Here is a 19,834-nt window from a genome sequence, read left to right as displayed (position 1 = left end):
ATGATTGGAAAGACAATAAAAGCTGATTATGACATGAAGCTAGTCCTGTATGACTTAGGAAGAGGTTAATTAACTTGACATGTAATTGAATGTTCAGCAGGTGTTCCAGGAAACTTAGACAACAAGTATCACTGAAATTACAGTTGCATAGTAACAATATTAGCACAAAAACATCCACTCTTTTGTTTTCTTATATTTTGTTTCCTTTGTTTTATTTTTCACTGTAGAGATCCTAAATGGAGGAGTGTATCTGGACCGCAATGACTTCCTATGTTACGCAGACACCATAAACTGGCAGGATATTGTTCGCAATCCGAATGCTACAGTGTTCCCGATGAGCAGGAATCCAAATTGTAAGTGTACATTTCCTGTATCTTTCTATCAAAGTCTTTGGTGTTTGCTACTGTATGACAAGTTTAAGGTTTGCCCAAGATTGAGCAGTCACTTAAACATCTGCGCCCAACATGTGTAAAGCCTTGTTCTTTGGGACCTAGCCCTGGCAATTTACATCACAGAGTTCCTACCCATATACATAGCCGCAAGGCCTGCTAGGTATTTATCTATGCATGGGTGACATCTTTATTTAATGCACTGCTTCAGTACCTTTACAAATTGTGGACATGCAGAAAACTAGCTGTGACTTTTCTGTATACATTTTCCTACCCACACAGCTTTTTTAGACCTGGCCTTAAGCTTACAGGTAATTTTTGTCAACAGTTGGGATAAAACTAATTTTTTTTCTGTTTTACTCTTCTAAAGAGGTTCAAACAGAAAACAAATCAGTGAATCAGTTCATTTTGAACTTCATTCAACTCCACGACACATGACTGATTTGAGTCCTATACTGAAGGATCTTGGAAAATCAGACTGCTGCACATGCATTTATTCAGGAGAATGGAAAAGCAATGAATTTTCAACTATTCAAATATCTATAGATAAAATAAATTTCATGTTTTTAGACAAGGCCGCCACTGGTGAAGGTATTATGAGCAGGTCTACAGCTAGGGTTTTGGTGTGGGGGAGGAAGGCAGTAAGTATCGACCAACGTTTTTAGGATTACTTTTAGGGAAGTATTAGCAGTTTATATTGCCTGAGCTGCAAGTGGTTGATGATAGAACCCAAAGTTCCCACAGTTGTTTTACACTATGGGAAAACATAATTGTTACAGCAAAAATGTTTATTTCAGTGTTCTCTTGATAGCAGCTTACTTTCTGTCTAACATGCAGATCTGCCATTGGACTGTAGAGTAAAGACTTCAGAAAAAAGGATAGCTGCTTGTTATTTGAACTACAGAATATATTGTGACCTCTCTCATCAGCCCTGGTGGTGCACTTACAAATTTAGCAATTATTATAAAATTATACACACCCAAGAAAAAATAAGGCATAAATAAATGTAATTGTTGTATGTTAGCCCAATCTACTCTAAATCTTATTAACCTTGATCAGGGATCATTACCTACTAGTAACTATAGCACCGATTACCGGTTCTTAAGCCTAATTACAAAATTAGGAAGCCAATAGTGGCACAAGAATAGGACTTCTTATGCCACTACTTGAAACAGGAAAGGGAGATCCACAATACGACCTCTTCCTACACCCTGAAGTTCTGCTTTCTGGCCCATCATCTTGGGTAATGTTTTCCAACACACAACACCATTCCTAGGCACATTTAAAACCAGAGCAACACTTCTTTCTGGCCATTGTCTTTAGTTTTCAAAGAAAGTAAATACCATTTATGTTATCTCCGAGTAGTTTAAAATAAAGTTCAATGCAACAGAATTGTGTTTAAAAAAGGGACAAAAACTAGATTGTGCTGAAACCTCTTCATTTACTGACCTCACTTTAGGTGGTACACAACTTTGAACCGCATTCTTACAGAGAGACTCAAGTCATTTCTGACCCACACATTTGCTTCTTCCCAAGAGAAGAACAGTAGAGATTTAGAGTGATTTTAAGGGACAAGGGTATTTTGTAAGTGTCAGTATCCAGACACTATGATGGTTTTCTTACCATTTGTGCCTTTTAGAGTTAGAAGGATTTTCTCTTAGTGCAGAAACCTATGATGGACCTGTAGTGGGTGGAAACATATTCTGGAGAAAGACTAAACCAACGCAGTACAAAGATCAGCTCTTGAATGCTATTATGTATGCAAGGCAGGAGAAGGTTATAAGTTAATAAGCCTTTTACTGCTTAAACTGCAGTGTAGTCATTCTATCAATAGTATTCCATATAATTTAGAAGTATGATGGCCCATGGGGCAGTTGTTCTGCCTTAGAAAAGAAGCATAAAAACAAAACGATGGAAGACTGGTTTAGTCTAGCAAAGAGCGCTGTGCCACAAAAGCCAAAGTTCATCATTCACTCCCCTGACCACTTTTACCTAAATTTGATTGGCTGCTCAGGGTCACTGCAGTCTACATATTGTCTTTATGGTTTTCACTACTTTAGTGTAGAGAGATCATCTATAGAAAAATATACAAAGGCATTGGAAGATCCTTGTGGTTGACTGGTTTATACATTTAGTTCAGCTACTGTTCTTAAGATGCTACCATTTTCTACAACTTTCCCCCATACCCTTGGGTTTAATACACTTTATGCCCTGTTATGTAATGTAATGCTTACAGGTGAATGAATTGGAAAATATATTCTTGTTTGGACAGTTCTCCCCACGGATGATTGAGTCATTATTTGAATATATGATATTTTTTTTTTTGTTTGGGTATAATTTCTTAATTAGAGGATAAGAGCTCTTAGTGCTAAGCTGAGGAGGCATTATTGTTACTGTCTGCTAACAATGACCCTTGTAGCCTGCTGTTATTTCTAATAAGATAGTTTAATGACTCTTCTGCTTGGTTAATATTGCTCTGAGTGGTGCGTTTCTGAAAGTGCCCAGAAAACATTGCTAGTCTGTAGAGTCTCAGGCTGAATTTAGCAGAGCAGCAAAGTATTGCAGAAAACTGCTCTACCAGGAACATATTGTACAGTAGCTTTGAGCATCTTCATAATGCTCCATCAAATAGCTTTACAATTACAATAACAGCACAAAGTGCAGGCAAGCACAGAAAGATAGGTCCCAATTTGAAATTACCAATGCAATTATTATATCTGGGCAATAGCTATATACAGTAAATGTGAGAGCCTAAAATAATTCTAAAACAGTTACACGCTTTGTAATTATATACAATGTATGAGAATATTAATGTCCACAACTTAAGTGTCCATTGTTGTTTCTTGCTTGATGAGTCATTTCAATTGCACCTAAAAAAAATATGTGGTCTGCCATTACTGGTATAATTCTGACCATGCTAGTTGCCTTAACCTCTATCTTCAATATTTTGAATCACAAAAATCCCTAACTACTTTAATACAAAGGAGCTTTTTTTCATTTGTTGCTTTAAGAAACCGCGTGTCACAGATCAGCTGTAAAGCTGATCTGTTGTCTTGTAGTCCTATAGACATGTGGACTGCTCCTATCTTTTGTCGTTGCAAAGCTGAATCTGTGGTCCCACTGACTGTTTTCACCTGGCTCTTGCACTGGTCTGACAGTTTTAGTCTTTGTTCAATATCACCTGTTGTCTGATATAGGATGAGGAGTTCTGCTATTTTCTTATTTTCTAGAAATCCTGCAAACTGCTTGATACCCTGTCCCTGGACTTCTACTATGCACTCTGCTCACTTGTCCCTAGGAATCCCATACACTGAGCAGTACCCTCTCCTTGGAATTTCCACTGTGCACTCTACACACCTGTTCCTCATAATTTTGAACAATGAGCCGTAATTGCTCCTGAAAATTCTGTGCACCACAAAGTCTCCAGTGCCCTGGGACCCCTTTTTACTGTGCCCCTCATAACCTGTGTGTGGTACTGATACACCCCTTATCATTCTAGTGGCTGGCACCTGCTGGAGCCTTTTGCACACCTTCCATTAGATAGTAGTAACCTGGGTAACGACTCGGGACAAGGAATTAGCCAACCCATCTCTGGCATCAGAAGCTTTGGAGAGGACCACCTGTTTCTCAAATTCTACTCTTCAGTGGACACAGCTTTGGTAAGGATGGACTCCCTCTGGCTGTGGTTGGCAAGCCTGTGACATCCAGGTCCATGTATCTGAAGCTAAAGAATGATATTTAATATCTAATTTGTTGCCATGTACAATGTCACTACTTCCTCTTTATGCTAGTAATTGAAAATAAGCAACAGATAATATACAGAGGCCTCCTCATGTGCCTTTAATTTAGAGCTGGCATCATTTTTTTTTCCATGAAATATTCTCTTAAAATTATAGTACCATAGGATCTAAGTCTTACCTATAGATGAGCACTTAATTTATTGATTACTCTTGTCTGATTACCCAATGAAAGTATTATATTCCTTAATTTATTATATATTATAAAGGGCCCATTATACATGGCCTAATATGAGTAATGTGATCAAACTAAACACTGCTTTCAAAAATGAATGCATTTGCAGCCTTTGGAAGTATATATCACAGAAATCCAGAGATATAAAATCTCTCTAAAATCATTTGGAAATCATTTATTTTTCACCACAGAAAATAGAATAGACTGTCAGGAGGCTGTACAATATAAAGTGCAATTGGCAAAGTCAGGGCTAAAGGTCTTCACAGGACCAAGCTTTGTATGAGATTGAACATGGTTTAGAGTTCTCTTGCCTCCTTCCCCATACTAAAGTAGACTTTATACAAAATATATACAGTGTTTAATAATATATCAACAACTCCAAATTATTGTGTAACAACATCTTACATTATTCCTCTGAAATCATAAAATCATATATTACACATATTTATTTTCAGTTCAGCTAGTATTTACAGAATTAGAGATAATGAGGAATGTTCATGCATAAGCTGAAAGTAAAAATGAGGTATGGAGTAGGAGCTCTAGTTTGACTAGAGTTGTCCTTTAACATTGTCAGGAGAAGATAATAATATTGGTACAATAACTTTTTTAAGATTTTTACTACATGAGTTCTTAGCTTAACCTGACCTTAAAGCTGTCCTGTCAGGTTAAAAAAAAAAACAGATAAAAGGATCTGTCTCTTTTGTTCATCAACGGACACAGCGCTACATAAATCATAACTACTGGGTTATATTGCCTCCTCCAGGGGTAGTACTAGGCAGGACAAAAAACACCTGGCTACACCCATGGGCCAGCTTCAGCTTGGTATATAACCCCCCTCTTTGCTCTAGGTAATCAGTTTTAATCTGTGTAGTCAGGATTAAGGACCTAGGCTCCCGGCTGGGATCTCTGGTCCTAGCAATTTTTTCTCCTTCCTTACATATTTTTTGTTTTTTCTCTCAGGAGACCTACAATCAACTGCAGGGCTGGGCGATGGGCTGGATAATCTAGATCCAGTGGTCCCCTAGCCCAGCCAGTGAGCATGTGCAGACCGCAGCTACGCGATAGGTTGACCACGACAAAGCCTCACAGACAGAGACTGGCCCGTGAGTTAAAGTATCGCAGGGTCGCATATAAGCTCCTCCTCTTCCTCCTCAGTTTCCTCTTCCTGTGCCTGGGATATATGAACATGGATGGTGTCCATGATGATGCTGGGATCGAATTTTCAGCGCACCTCCGGTCGGTAGGGCGAGTCCTTGGGGGTCCCTGTTATCTCTCTCTCTGCTGATAGGTACCCTGATATAATATAAATAGAAGAAAAATTTCCGCGCTAGATGTGACAGAAAACCAAATGATTAAGAACAATAGTGAGCAGCTGGCACAAAATCAACTAACAGTGATTCAAAAAATACAATAAAAACCAAAAAGTGCAGCGCTGAAATCAGTATACAATTATATAGCTTAAAAGCTCATATAAAGAAAACAAAAAAGGAGAGGGGATAATGTCCAAATGAATAGTCCCAATATTAAGTGCAGAGATGTGAATCCACGTGCAAAATAACTTTCTTCCAGTGACACCAGGGAAAAGTGTAGGAAGGGGACACCCTTGTGCTCAGGTATAACAAGCAGCTTACCGAAATTCCGTGGCTGCTCAATTTAATGAGACAGCCTCTCCCAGCTAGTAGTAAACCAGTAGGTCAACCGATATCAAGCTCAGGTGCTTCGAAAGACTCCAAAAGCCGAAAGCCGTTTCCGGTGTGTTGTTAAACCGATCACATTAATATGTGGCACACTTGGAACTTCTCATATACTCCATTGAACGTAAAGCCATATGTAGAAAGAAACAGAGGCCCATAGCGTAATCCCGTAAACCAATAGGTAAATTTATTAAAAAAACTACTTACAATTTAAAAGACAAAAACAGGCATGTAGTATGTGCCGGTCATGGATCTAACCGCGGCGTCCCGCAAGTCTCCAGATCAGCATATGGATAAACGGCCGGCTTCGTTGGGGGGCGTGTGGACGTTTATGTCTGGGATCGCCAACGTTTCGTCATAAGAAAGACTTCTTCTGGGCGTGATAAATAAATAAATTTACCTATTGGTTTACGGGATTACGCTATGGGCCTCTGTTTCTTTCTACATATGGCTTTACGTTCAATGGAGTATATGAGAAGTTCCAAGTGTGCCACATATTAATGTGATCGGTTTAACAACACACCGGAAACGGCTTTCGGCTTTTGGAGTCTTTCGAAGCACCTGAGCTTGATATCGGTTGACCTACTGGTTTACTACTAGCTGGGAGAGGCTGTCTCATTAAATTGAGCAGCCACGGAATTTCGGTAAGCTGCTTGTTATACCTGAGCACAAGGGTGTCCCCTTCCTACACTTTTCCCTGGTGTCACTGGAAGAAAGTTATTTTGCACGTGGATTCACATCTCTGCACTTAATATTGGGACTATTCATTTGGACATTATCCCCTCTCCTTTTTTGTTTTCTTTATATGAGCTTTTCAGCTATATAATTGTATACTGATTTCAGCGCTGCACTTTTTGGTTTTTATTGATAGGTACCCTGAGCCTTGAGGGGATCCTTTAGTGGTGGCAAAAGATAATTTTTGGACTGCAAGGTCTTCCTTTCCTTTTGGAGCCTTAGGGTCACATCTCCCGAGCTGACCCCCTCATGGAGGTTGCAGGTCCCTCGGTAACCCCAGCTTCCCATGGTTGCACTGATGGCGGTCTTGCAGCCGTAGTGTCCCGGGGGGGGGGGGGGAGTGGCGGAGGAAGTATCCCCCGCCTTCTCCTACTTAGTCGGTCTCATCTGATTCTGAGCCTGATGCCGCCGTGGATGCGGCCCATCCAGGGGGACTTAATATCACACCCCCAGATCCATCCGACAGTGAGGATGATTTCTCCATGGTTGCAGCAGTGAATGAAAAAGCGCTGGTAGACGCACTTATCACTGCAGTGCATGAGGTTTTGAAAATGGAGGATGCGGCTGATGTAGTCACGGATGTGGCTGTGTCGTTTGGTACGCATAAGTTGCCTCGTACTCCAAAGGTGTTTTCTTCTGTCCCTTCTTTTGACAGGTTTTCCTATAAGGATTGGGAACAACCAAAATTACCCTTTGTGGTCCCCAAACATTTTGCTGTACGTTACCCTTTTGGGAAGTCACTTTTAAAAAAAGTGGACTAGCTCACCAATGGTGGACCCTCCTGTTTTCAGGTTGAATAAAGCAACCATGATCCCAGTAGAGGAGTATTTGCCCCCTTAATGACCAGGCCCTATTTTGCGATTCGGCACTGCGTTATTTAACGGACAATTGCGCAGTCTGTACCCAAATAAAATTGATGTCCTTTTTTTCCCACAAATAGAGCTTTCTTTTGGTGGTATTTGATCACCTGTGCGATTTTTATTTTTTGCGCCATAAACAAAAAAATAGCGACAATTTTGAAAAAAAAAAAAAAAACAATATTTTTCACATTCTGCTATATGACATTCTCAAAAAAAATTTGAAAAATCAAAATTTTTTAGCATTATAGGCCAATTTGTTTTCTGCTACATATTTTTGGTAAAAAAAATTGCAATAAGCGTATTTTGATTGGTTTGCGCGAAAGTTATCGCGTCTTCTAACTAGATTTATGTCATTTTTATTTATGTCATTTTTATTGTTTTTTTTTTACTAGTATTGGCGGCGATCTGCAATTTTTTGCGGGACTGTGACATTGCAGCAGACAGATCGGACCCCGAACTGACATTTTTGACACTTTTAGGGGTACCGGTGACATTTCTACAGTAATCAGTGCTAAAAATATGCACTGTTACTGTAATAATGACACTGGCAGGGAAGGGGTTACTCCATAGGTGATCAATGTGTTAAATTTGAGCCTAGGGGAGTGATTATAACTGTGGGGGGGTGTGGCTTGTGGAATGGCTATAGAGACATGTGATCCTATATAGAAGGATCACATGAGCTCTGTGATCATTTCAGGGAGAAGAGCGGTCGACTGTGTTTACAACAGCCGACTGTCTTTCTCCCTCAGCGGGGAGCGATCGCGGGTGTCAGGCGGCAATCGGAGCTGCCTGACCCATACATCGGCTTTCCCACTGCCGAGTTTGGGTGGGAGCGCGCCGGCTGCGGCGTGCGCTCTCCCCCTAGCTTCCCGCGCGCGACCAACGTAGACCTATGTCGGTCTGCGCAGGAAAGCCACCCTGCCGCAGTAAATAGGCGGCGGGTGGTCGGGAAGTGGTTAAACCCGGCTGACTGGAAAGCGGAGAATGTTTACTATGGCTGGTTCGCCATTGTGGCCAGTCTTTGCCTCAGCCCTGGTGTCTCAGACCCTAACTGAATGGGCCAAGCTTTTGCGCTAGGGCCTGTGGAGTGAGCAGGTCCATGCTGCTTATGTTGATTTAGCAGACCAGTTGGTCCATGGGCTGCAGTTTATTTGTGATGCAGCTATGGATACAGCTCCTGTGCTGTCCAAACTTTCTGTTTAATCAGTGATTATTGGGCGCCTGCTGTGACTTAAGAATTCGTCTGCAGACCAAGCCTCTAAAACAAGCTCTCATTGATCTGCCCATTCAAGGCAATTGCCTGTTTGGGGCTACCCTGGATAACATCATTAGGGTATCGGGGGGGGGGGGGCAGAATACCTTCCTGCCACAGTCAAGGAAAGGAAAGGAGCCTTGTCACAGACGGGGCCCTCCTTCTCAGCCCATAGAAAATTATTTTGTGCTTCTGGGACGGAGACTAAGGGAAATAGATCTTTTAGATCTTCCCCGGGAGGTTCCAGGCAACCCTGGTCTGGTAAGCCTAGAGCTAGCTTCTCCAGACCAGCAGACAAGACCCCTTCAGCATGAAGGTCTGCCCTCACCCATTATTGGAGTGGGGGATATCTTCGCTGGTTTCTGGCCCCATGAACTTATTTTGTGATCGTCAAGGAGATCCACAAAATGTTTCTTTTGGGGGTACCTAGAAAGGGGGGTAACGTTTGTTCTTTTCAGGTTTTTTAGGTCCTGAGTCTCCTTGTGCGGATTTAATTCCTGCAAAGATTCAGGTGATGCCCGAACTACTTAAGGTCCCCCCTATCCTTGTTCAGGGAATTGATTTTATTTCTGACCTGGGTGGTCCTTCCTCTGGACAAATTTCAAGAACTACATGCCGTGTGTCACCCACTGCTGTCACACAGACAGCTCTCTCTCCCGATATGCATACAGGTTTCCGATAAGACAGTTCTGTTTGCACAGTCCTACATGCCGCTCCTTTAGCAGGTTTGGCTCCACAGGAGGATACCAAAGTTCGTGAGGAGGTCACGGGGTCCTCTGACAGACGCTGCAGGCATCCATGGGCCACGGTAAGGCCAGTATCATCCTCGGCTCAGGCTTCTTCTGCAGTTCCTGCAAGGAATCAAGAGCGAGGATCTTCCAATCATCCTGGGGGCCATATACGTCTCTTGGGGACTTCCTCTCAGAGAAGACCAGTTGTCCAAAGGGCTAATCTACCATCCTGCTTTACAGTCCCTGGTTTTAATGGCTTAGCTATTGAAAGCCAGGTACTGAGGGATAGAGGCTTGTCTGGATCAGTGATCCCTATTATGGTGAAGGCAAGGAAGTTGTCTTCCAGCAAGATATACCATCGTAAGTGGAAAACGTACATTTCTTGGTGTGAGTCGGTTGGCGCTCATCCTCGATCCTTTTCTGTGGCTTAGATCTTAGCCTTTCTTCGATGGGGCGTTGATCAGAAGTTGGCCTTGAGTACCATCAAGGGCTAGGTGTCTGCCTTGGCAATCTTCGTTCAGCGACCCCTAGCCATGCACACTTTAGTTTGTACCTTAATTCAGGGGGTGCGACATGTGGCTCCACATGTACGGTCTCTTTTGCCGCCATGGGATTAAAATTTAGTGCTTTGGGTTCTCCAGAAACCTCAATTTGAGACTATTGGGGAGATTCCCTTGCCTACATTATCCCAGAAGGTGACATTCTTGTTGGCTATTACCTCGGCCTGCAGGGTATTGGAATTGGTGGCATTATCCTGATGCAGTCCCTATTTGCTGATCCATAGGGATAAAGTGGTTCTTTGTCTCTGACTTCCATTTGAATGAAGACATTGTGTTGCCTTCCTTGTGTCCCAAGCCAGCTCATCCCAAGGAATTTGCTTTGCATACCTTGGATGTGGTTTGTGCAATTCGGGTGTATCTGGCAGCTACTGAGTCCTTCCAAAGGTCAGACCCGCTTTATGTGGTTACAGAAGGACCAAGAAAAGGGCTGGCCAATTCTTCGGCTACCATCTCCAGATGAATCAGACAGACGGTGACTCAGGCCTATTCCATTAAAGATTAGGTTTCACCTTTCCCTGTCACGGCGCTTTCTACTCGGGCGCTGAGTGCTTCTTGGGCCTTCTGTCATCAGACATCAATATCGCAAGTTTGCTAGGAGGCCACTTTGTTGTCGGTGCATACCTTCACGAATATCTATAAGGTAGATACTTTGGCATCTGCGGATGCTTCTTTTGGCTGCAAAGATTTGCAGGCTTCTGTTTAAGAGGGGCTGTTCCCTCTTGAGGGGTGTTTTTCTTTTATTTTTTCAGACAGGGCTCCTGTGACCCAGTTAAGGCTCCTGTGTCCTGGTTAAAGGCACTTATGTTTAGCCTTGGATTATTTTCCCTACCCCTCATGTTTCTTTTGGTACTGCTTTAGGCGTCCTAGTAGTTATGATTCATGGAGCACTGTGTCCATCAATGAACGAAAGAGAAAATTGGATTTTTGTACTTACCATAAAATCCATTTCTCTGAGTTTACCGACGGACACAGCACTCACCCCCTATATAGAGTTCTGATACTTCTAATACTGCTTGCTACTAAACTGATTACCTAGATCAGAGAGGGGGGTTTTATACCAAGTTGAGGATGGGCCATGGGCATAGCCAGGTGTTTTTTGTTCTGCCTAGTCCTACTCCTGGAGGAGGCAATATAATTCAGTAGTTACGATTTATGGAGTACTGTGCCCCTTGATGAACTCAAAAAAATGGATTTTAAAGTAAGTAAAAAAATAAAAATTTTCAACCCACCTCTTTAGTGGATCATGTCTCCTATTTCCCTTCCACTCCGAAAGTGCAGCCTCCGTAAGATACATGTGTATTTAACATTTTTATGAGTGTCAGATGTCTGTGCCCTGGAAAAGCTGGAATAAGTTACCAAAGCAGAGGAAGGGGAGTATAGGCTTCCGACACTCTAGGAAATGTCGAAGGCTGGAGAGTCTTGCTGCAATGCCAGAAGAGATGGAAGGTAGGGGATGCAGATGAGTATGAGAGTTATAAAAACTCTTTCATTGGCATTTATTTAACCTGACAGGGTCTCTTACCCTCACCTGAGACTTAACTGTTAATCTGACCCTAACTGTTTACCTAACAGTTCAAATAAAACCTTAACCTAGACCCTTAAAACTTACACAAAAATTAAAATCTCTAGCCTAATCTTAACCCTAACACTTAATATAACTCTCTAACCCCACAGTAATTCTAAGCTAACAATTAACCCTAACTTAACTTCTGAATGCTGTTTTTTTTCCTAATAGGATGCTGGATATATAAGCATCAAAAGCATACAGTCTCACAATAAGACTTAGAGGATCTAGATCTTAGCACCAAAAGCTAATGATTCATAATAATAGTATTAGTGAGAGACATTTTATTACGCACAGCTGATTTCTCCTGAAATAATCCCATTTAGGATATTGGAAATAGGCTCCAGCGACCTTCTTTGGGCTGAAATGACTGAGAACATAGAATATTTTGTTTTGTGTAGCTTCAAAGCAAATGTTAATACCAAATACTCTTTTACTTGTATTAAAGGTTTATTGATCCTTTAATGTACAAAGCATACCTAGCTAATGCACTTTCTGCCAAAGTTTATTAAAACAAACACCAATTGTCAAGTCAACTTTATTTTCCTTATTGTACCTTGTCTGTGATGTACATGAGCTGAGCATCTACATGACTCTAGCAGTAAGCAGTCCTACAACATCATGTCATATAGCAGTGTGTTTTCCGCTCAAGCGCTTCGATTTATGATCATCTCAGATGAGATATTGATTGAAAATAATAAAGGAGTTAGTTATTAGCAGCTGGGACATAAACAGCCTAATATATCAATAGATATTGTTCCGTCTACGAGCAGTTTCAGACCACATTTAATGGAGACATGCCCCCTACCAGCCTTTATATTGTGTGGAAAATATATTGAAAACATCAAACTCCCATTTTCTCATAGATTCATTCTTTTCTGGTATTTGCTGAATGTGATAGTGATTGTAGCATCACTTAAAATATTCAATGTGTGTATGGCATAAGACAATATATGGGTTTTGAACAATAAATCTCTGAATTACTGGCTACAGAAATAGTTCAGCCTTTTGGAAAATTGCTCTTCCTATTATTAGTATTACTAGATCTGTACGAGTGATTGTGACCATATGAGGCAACTAGACAGTGTCTGACTTTATAAATAAATACATATTTGCTTGGACTACTATATCATCCAACAATAAAATACAGTAAAAAGTGAACTTTAGGCACAAAGAATTTTATTTAAATGTTATCCAATAGCCGCCAAGTACTTTGTATATAGACTCACTCTTTGTACAGCAAATGCCTTTGCAAAAGCCTTTGCAAAACCAGCAGTAACATCATCATTGCGCTGCACATAGTCTGTACAGAGAGCATAATTGGGGGAGGGACTCAGCAGGTCCTCCCGCTACCGGCTGCCTGCAGAAAGCCGCTGGAGGGGACGGGTAGAAGACCAGTCATCCTGAACAAGGAGAGAGGGCAGCAGAGTCCGCTCTTTATTATAGGAAACTCCTGCACAGAGGCAAAGAGCATTAATTGTTTCATGTTGGAATATTAAAACAAATTCAAAATGGTACCTAGATATTTACCATTTATGTTAGCATTTAGCATTTTATATTTAGCATTTATATTTAGATACTATAGGGTTGATTTACCTCCCCATGATTTCCAAATAGGTTGCAAAGGAATTTTCTCTATTGGTGAATGTAGTAAAACCTCATGTTGCAAATACCCAATCACGCATAAGAAAAAAAAAAACGATCCAATTCTGATCTTGATGCTGAGGATTTTGAGAGTTATTTTGTGTTTCTTCTATTTTCGAAAAATTGCACCAACTGTTGCCACCCTCTCACCAAGCTACTTGGCGATAGTCTTTCAGCTCATTCCAGCCTTGTGTAGGTCTACAATCTTGTCCCTGACATCCTTGGACAGCTCTTTGGTCTTGGCCAGGCTGGAGAGATTTGAATCTGATTGATTGATTGATTGATTGATTGCTTCTGTGGACAGGTGTCTTTTATACAGATAACAAGCTGAGATTAGGAGATTATAGACTGGTCATTTCTTTGTCAGTGGGCAAACGTACAAAATCAGCAGGGAAACAGATACTTTTTTCCTTTACTGTATATTTTAGGGCCAGCCTACAAACAACGTCCTCTCACTTTGGAGAGATATCCTCTCACTTCCCAGTATGTCTCTGGGCCAGGAGGTCAAGGAGAATCTCTCTCCAATTGGACACAGTCAGCAAAAAACTAAACTTTGGGCTTTAGATATACTTTAAATTAAATTGTTCCACTATACAAGCAATCAGTATGTTCCAGATATTGCTTAGGAATAGACTGGATTGGCGGGACTCCTGAATTATCTTTAAAGGGCCAGGGCACTCTGTAGTAGTTTTGATATAGGACCATGCTAGCTATCTAAAACAGCAGGGATAAGGAAATACAATAAATTGTCTTGGAGAAAAGGTGATTTATTTTTCCTTGTATACCTTATATGACCAACACTACTGTATTACGGCTTTACCAGGAAAACATTTTTTTTTCTTGGTGTCAGCCATTACATCTGATCTACTAGAGTACTCTAGGTAATGCAATGGCTGTCTGATCCTTTTACAAGGTCTTCCTCGCGCAGACAACCTTGAAGAATGAAAAATAATTTATGTGGAAATTGATGTAACTTTCTTCTTAGCAAAGGATTTGCCGATGCGACAGTAGGTGCTCAATATAAGCTTATATATTAGGACATGCAGATGGCAAACATACTGCACAAAGAAGAGTAAAACATGATATTAGGACTAATTTATTATCTGCAAATGCATGTCATATTATAGCAGGAACATTCTCAGCAAACTGTTCGCTTGTCAAATGGCTGTTTGCAGTTGAGCCCACAGCTTTTCAGATCCAATTAGTCACAGAAAAAGCAATCACAGCCGGCGAACAGAACCTTCACATTTGTCTTGTCTGCGGAAGGTTGATGATGTTGTACAGGGGGGATAATAGGTGATTCACAGCTAGAAAATGTCCACTGATTTGTCTGACACAAGGGTCTAATAATCTGAAAGGTCCCTTGTCTTTTCTAACTACCTCCACCCTCTGGTTTTATGTTCGCTGACTTTTCCTGGGTACAGTGTTGTACCTTGAAATCTCACGCTACTATTTATTGCAGTAGACACCAGAGTTTCATCTATTTTATTAGAGAAACATAAAACGTGACAGTTGATAAAATCTATACCTAACATGGCCTTTGCTTGCTAGCTATATATTCCCATGAAAGACTTGACCTCTAGCCTCTGATATTTCTCAGTTACAGCATTGCTATGATTGTGTTATTAAAGTGCGCCAAACAGCTATTGCTACAGCACATGCTAGCCGCTTACTTTCCACTGCGGCCACAAGGTCTTACTGGGGCTTTCTGCTTTGTTTCATGGTTGCAGTTATCTTTAAAGGCTTTGGTATATTATCCTTTTAAGTTCTGGTCTTATAGAAGATCTAGCGGTCCAAGTCTAACAACTTAATGACTTTGCTTTAAAGTGTAACTTTACCCAGCTAGGAGAAAATTAAAAATCAGCAGCTACAAGTACAGTAGCTGATGACTTTTAAGAAACACATAATTACCATTCCAAGAAGTCCAGCGCTGTCTTTCATGCAGCCAATTCTTCTCGGGGCTTATTTTCTTCTGTGCCACCCTCTTAGTTTCGATAGGTGGCTGTGATGTCTTTATCACTTATAACTGGCCCCCTACTGCGAGATTTGGCCTGCAGGGAATCCGGCCCTGTACCTCTTGGATTGTGTGACGTTATTTCAGGAGGATGCAGGTGGTGGGCAGACCAAGGAGACATTATTCTCTTTATTATTATGCAGGATTTATATAGTGCCAACAGTTTGAGCAGCGCTTTTAAAACATTAAGGCCGACAGTAGTTATAATACAATTCAATACATGAGGAATTAGAGCGTTCTGGTCGTTCTAGGCATCAACATCTAGGCAAAGATTGAGGAAGTTGGAGAAAGTACCACCAAAAAGGCACTTGCTCCCAGAAAATTAAATATTTTGTAAAAGGTTCAAGGGGGAGGAGGAGGATGAACGTTTTAAAAAAATGTATTATATCTTTTCATGTGACAACACTGAAGAAATGACGCATTGCTTAAAGTAGTGAGTCTAAAGCTTGTATAACAGTGTAAATTTGCTGTCCCCCCAAAATAACTCAACACAGCCATTAATGTCCAAACCGCTGGCAACAAATAGGGAGTACACCCCGCATTATTTTCCAGCACTGCCTTAACCCTCTTGGGCATGGAGTTCACCAGAGCTTCATAGGTTGCCTTTGGAGTCCTCTTCCACTCCTCCATGATGACATCACAGAGATGGTGGATATTAGAGACCTTGCACTCCTCCACCTTCCACTTGAGGATGCCCCACAAATGATTAATAGGGTTTATGTCTGGAGACATGCTTGACCAGTCCATCACCTTTACCCTCAGCTTTTTTAGCAAGGCAGTGATCATCTTGGAGGTGTGTTTGAGGTCGTTATCATGTTGGAATACTGCCCTGCGTCCCAGTTTCCAAAGGGAGGGGATCATGCTCTGCTTCAGTATGTCACAGTACATGTTGGCATTCATGATTCCCTCAATGAACTGTAGCTGCCCAGTGCCAGCAGCACTCATGCAGCCCCAGACCATGACACTCTCACCACAATGCTTGACTGTAGGCAAGACACACTTGTCTTTGTACTCCTCACCTGGTTGCTGCCACACATGCTTGAAACTATCTGAACCAAATAGGTTTATCTTGGTCACATCAGACCACAGGACATGGTTCCAGTAAGCCATGTCCTTAGTCTGCTGGTCTTCAGCAAACTGTTTGCAGGCTTTCTTGTACATCATCTTTAGAAGAGGCTTTCTTCTGGGACGACAGCCATGCAGACCGATTTGATGCAGTATGCGGCGTATGGTCTGAGCACTGACAGGCTGACCCCCCCACCCCATTAACCTTCAGCAATGCTGGCAGCACTCATACATCTATTTCCCAAAGGCAGCCTCTGGATATGAAGCTGAGCACGTGCACTCAACTTCTTTGGTCAACCATGGCAAGGTCTGTTCTGAGTGGACCCTGTCCTGTTAAACCTCTGTATGGTCTTGGCCACCGTGCTGCAGCTCAGTTTCAGGGTTTTTACAATCTTCTTATAGCCTAGGTCAGTGGTGGTGAACCTTGGCACCCCAGATGTTTTGGAACTACATTTCCCATGATGCTCATGTAGTCTGCAGTGTCATTGAGCATCGTAGGGAATGTAGTTCTAAAACATCTGGGGTGCCAAGGTTCACCATCACTAGCCTAGGCCATCTTTATGTAGAGCAACAATTCTTTTTATTAGATCCTTTAGAGAGTTCTTTGCCATGAGGTACCATTTTGAACTTCCAGTGACCAATATGGGAGAGTGAGAGTGATAACACCAAATTTAATACACCTGCTTCCCATTCACACCTGAAACCTTGTAACACTAACGAGCCAAATGACACCGGGGAGGGAAAATTGCTAATTGGGCCCAATTTGGACATTTTTACTTAGGGTGTATTCACTTTTGTTTCCAGCAGTTTAGACATTAATTGCTGTGTGTTGAGTTATTTTGAGAGGACTGCAAATTTACACTGTTATACAAGCTGTACACTCACTACTTTACATTGTAGCAAAGTGTCATTTCTTTAGTGTTATCACATGAAAAGGTATAATAAAATATTTACAAAAATGTGAGGGGTGTACTCACTTTTGTGAGATACTGAGTGACATATACACACATAAACAGTTATTAATTAAAAGGACTACAAAAGCACTATAGGGTGTTCTAAAGAGAGAACACAGTGGTAATCATCTACTCTAATTATTCTACCTATGGAGCCTATGGGTAAGGAAGAGTGAGGGGGTAGTCACTGCTCTGACTTATTTACTTCTTTGTGTAAACTTTAGCATGAGCTACTGAGCTCTGTAACTCCCATACAAAGAAGTTAAGGGTGCCGCTTCAGGCTTTAGTACGTCCATATATGCTAACAACAGCTGGGACTTCAGGCAGGAAAAGAGTTTATCTCAGCTCCATAGAATTTAATGAGGAAGGAAAAGAAGTCCCAGGAGCCAGATATCTTTTGTGTGCTGTGTGGCTCCGGGACTTCTTTTTCTCCTTTTGAGCTTGGTAAATTTCAGGCTATTTACAAGAGAGATGGAAACAATTTGAAAACATGAAAGGCGCCTACAGCACCACCCGCAGGCTAGATTTAAAATAAAAAAGTCATTACACGGAATATTTTGTATTTACTTGACTAGAAGAATATTTTAATTGTGTTTTTTAGTCCTGCCCATAAACAATGAAGAATATATTTACAAAACCACTACACATTTTCTATAAAACGGTTTTTAATTTATTATATTAGAATATAAGGAGAAAAATACAAAATACTGTCAACTAAGAAAAGACCCATTACATACATTTAAAGGAAAAAAAAATAATAATTTGAAAGAAGACAAGGAAAATAAAACTTCTAACAAATTGCCTCTCATCATAGATCTTGTAATGTTCATTGTACTGTGATTGCAGTTTTAAAGGAAATTTTTCATGAGAGAAACTTAGAGGCTGCCATGTATGATTTCGCCTTCTGTAAACGTTTGTTGGAAATTTTGTAGATAGGTAACACTTATCCTTATATTGATCAGTGGTTCCAAATTCATAACTTCTGTGATAGGGAACAGATTCACCCAACATCTTCTCAAATAACTGTTCTATTTATTTGACACTTTTCAGGTTTTTTTTTTTATAAACATGCTTATATTATTTATCAGGGTCTTAGGAATGTGAGTAGATGGCAGAAGAGTAAGTATGATGCCAAGGACGTTGACTGCAGTGGACAAAGCATACAAAATGAAATACATGCATATAGAGTTTCACATTTCTTTCACATTAAGTAGCTGTCATCATGACCTTCTTGCTTCATGTTTTACTGCTTGTAACTGCAATGCAAAATTGTGAATTCAGCCTTAGCGTTGATTTTTCTTATTTTTCTCTAAATAATGGGGTTTCTCTGGATTACAAGGGGCTATATACATGAAATGACAATCCTAATATCTAGCAGGGAAAAAAATAATGTTAGATGAACCGTCCGATTGATTTTGTCGGTTAGAAAGTCTTTGATTTCTTTTGTTCCCTCCTTGAGATAAAAAACTCTAGTGGCATTTGACCACACTCTTGGCGACTATTCAAAATTACCAAAGCCCTTACTGTTAAGAACTCTTTCTATATGTGAAGGTTAAATGTCTATTCTTTGAGTCTCAAAGTGTTTATTTGTGTCTTTTTCAGTGACCATAAAATGAACAACTTTTCCAGTAAATTTACCAAAGCATTTGTAAAGAGACTTTGGTTTTCCTTTAACATATAAAAAATACTTTTGCTTACTTTTACTTTTCTAAGATGTTTAGATCTCCAAGGGTTGTCCATGTGACTATTTTAATCCCAAAAGGTGATGTTTGGCATTTACTAAATTCAGAACTCAATGTTATGCTGAATAAATGTGGACTGAGCTCATAACTGAAGAAAATAACTAATTTTTATTATTCATTTTCTTTTTCAAAACTTTGTTTATTATTGCAATTACTGAGATCACAGCTGTTCACGAGAAGATTCAGTGAGTTCAGAAGAGGACAAGCAGCTTGGTTATAAGTGGTCAGGATGACATCTCTGCAGTTATTCTCATTTCTTAACTGTAACACCCGCATCAAAAACTTAATAAACCCTCATATAAGTAACAAAATTACTTGCTACTGTGTAGTCTTAATATTCATTATCAGCCATTGAGATGATTCAGTGATTTATGCAAGACAGCAATCTTGTTCTTGTTATCTTGGTCTCACCATTGAGGCACGTAGCACTTTTAAAGGGCCAGACCACATCAAACTAAGGACATAATTCACTCTTGTTAGGAGATCACTGTATTTGTGTTTTCATCTCTGCCCATCCAATTGCAGACATTATATGGGACATTTAGCCCCACCTGAGCATAGCTTACAGTATGTAAGCTTTCTCCCCCATTTCTGCACATATTTTCATGCATTTTTAAAAGTAAAGTGACGTACAAGAGCATATTTGGGGCATAATTGCA

General features: G+C 40.6%; 1 protein-coding gene across 2 annotated transcripts in view; it reads left to right on the top strand.

Annotated features, from left to right (window-relative positions):
- Positions 1 to 19,834, top strand: part of ERBB4 (erb-b2 receptor tyrosine kinase 4) — a 1,312,942-nt gene that overhangs the window by 838,021 nt on the left and 455,087 nt on the right. For both annotated transcript variants that reach the window (XM_082261897.1, XM_082261896.1), the window contains exon 4: positions 228 to 353. In XM_082261897.1, coding sequence (XP_082118023.1) covers positions 228 to 353 — 126 coding nt within the window. The remainder of the gene's footprint in view (positions 1 to 227; positions 354 to 19,834) is intronic.

Source organism: Pelophylax lessonae (genome assembly GCF_965119305.1).
Source record: "Pelophylax lessonae genome assembly, chromosome: 6".
NCBI classification, from domain to species: domain Eukaryota; kingdom Metazoa; phylum Chordata; class Amphibia; order Anura; family Ranidae; genus Pelophylax; species Pelophylax lessonae.
Note: the sequence above shows the minus strand (reverse complement) of the source record. Positions and strands in the feature narration are given on the sequence as shown.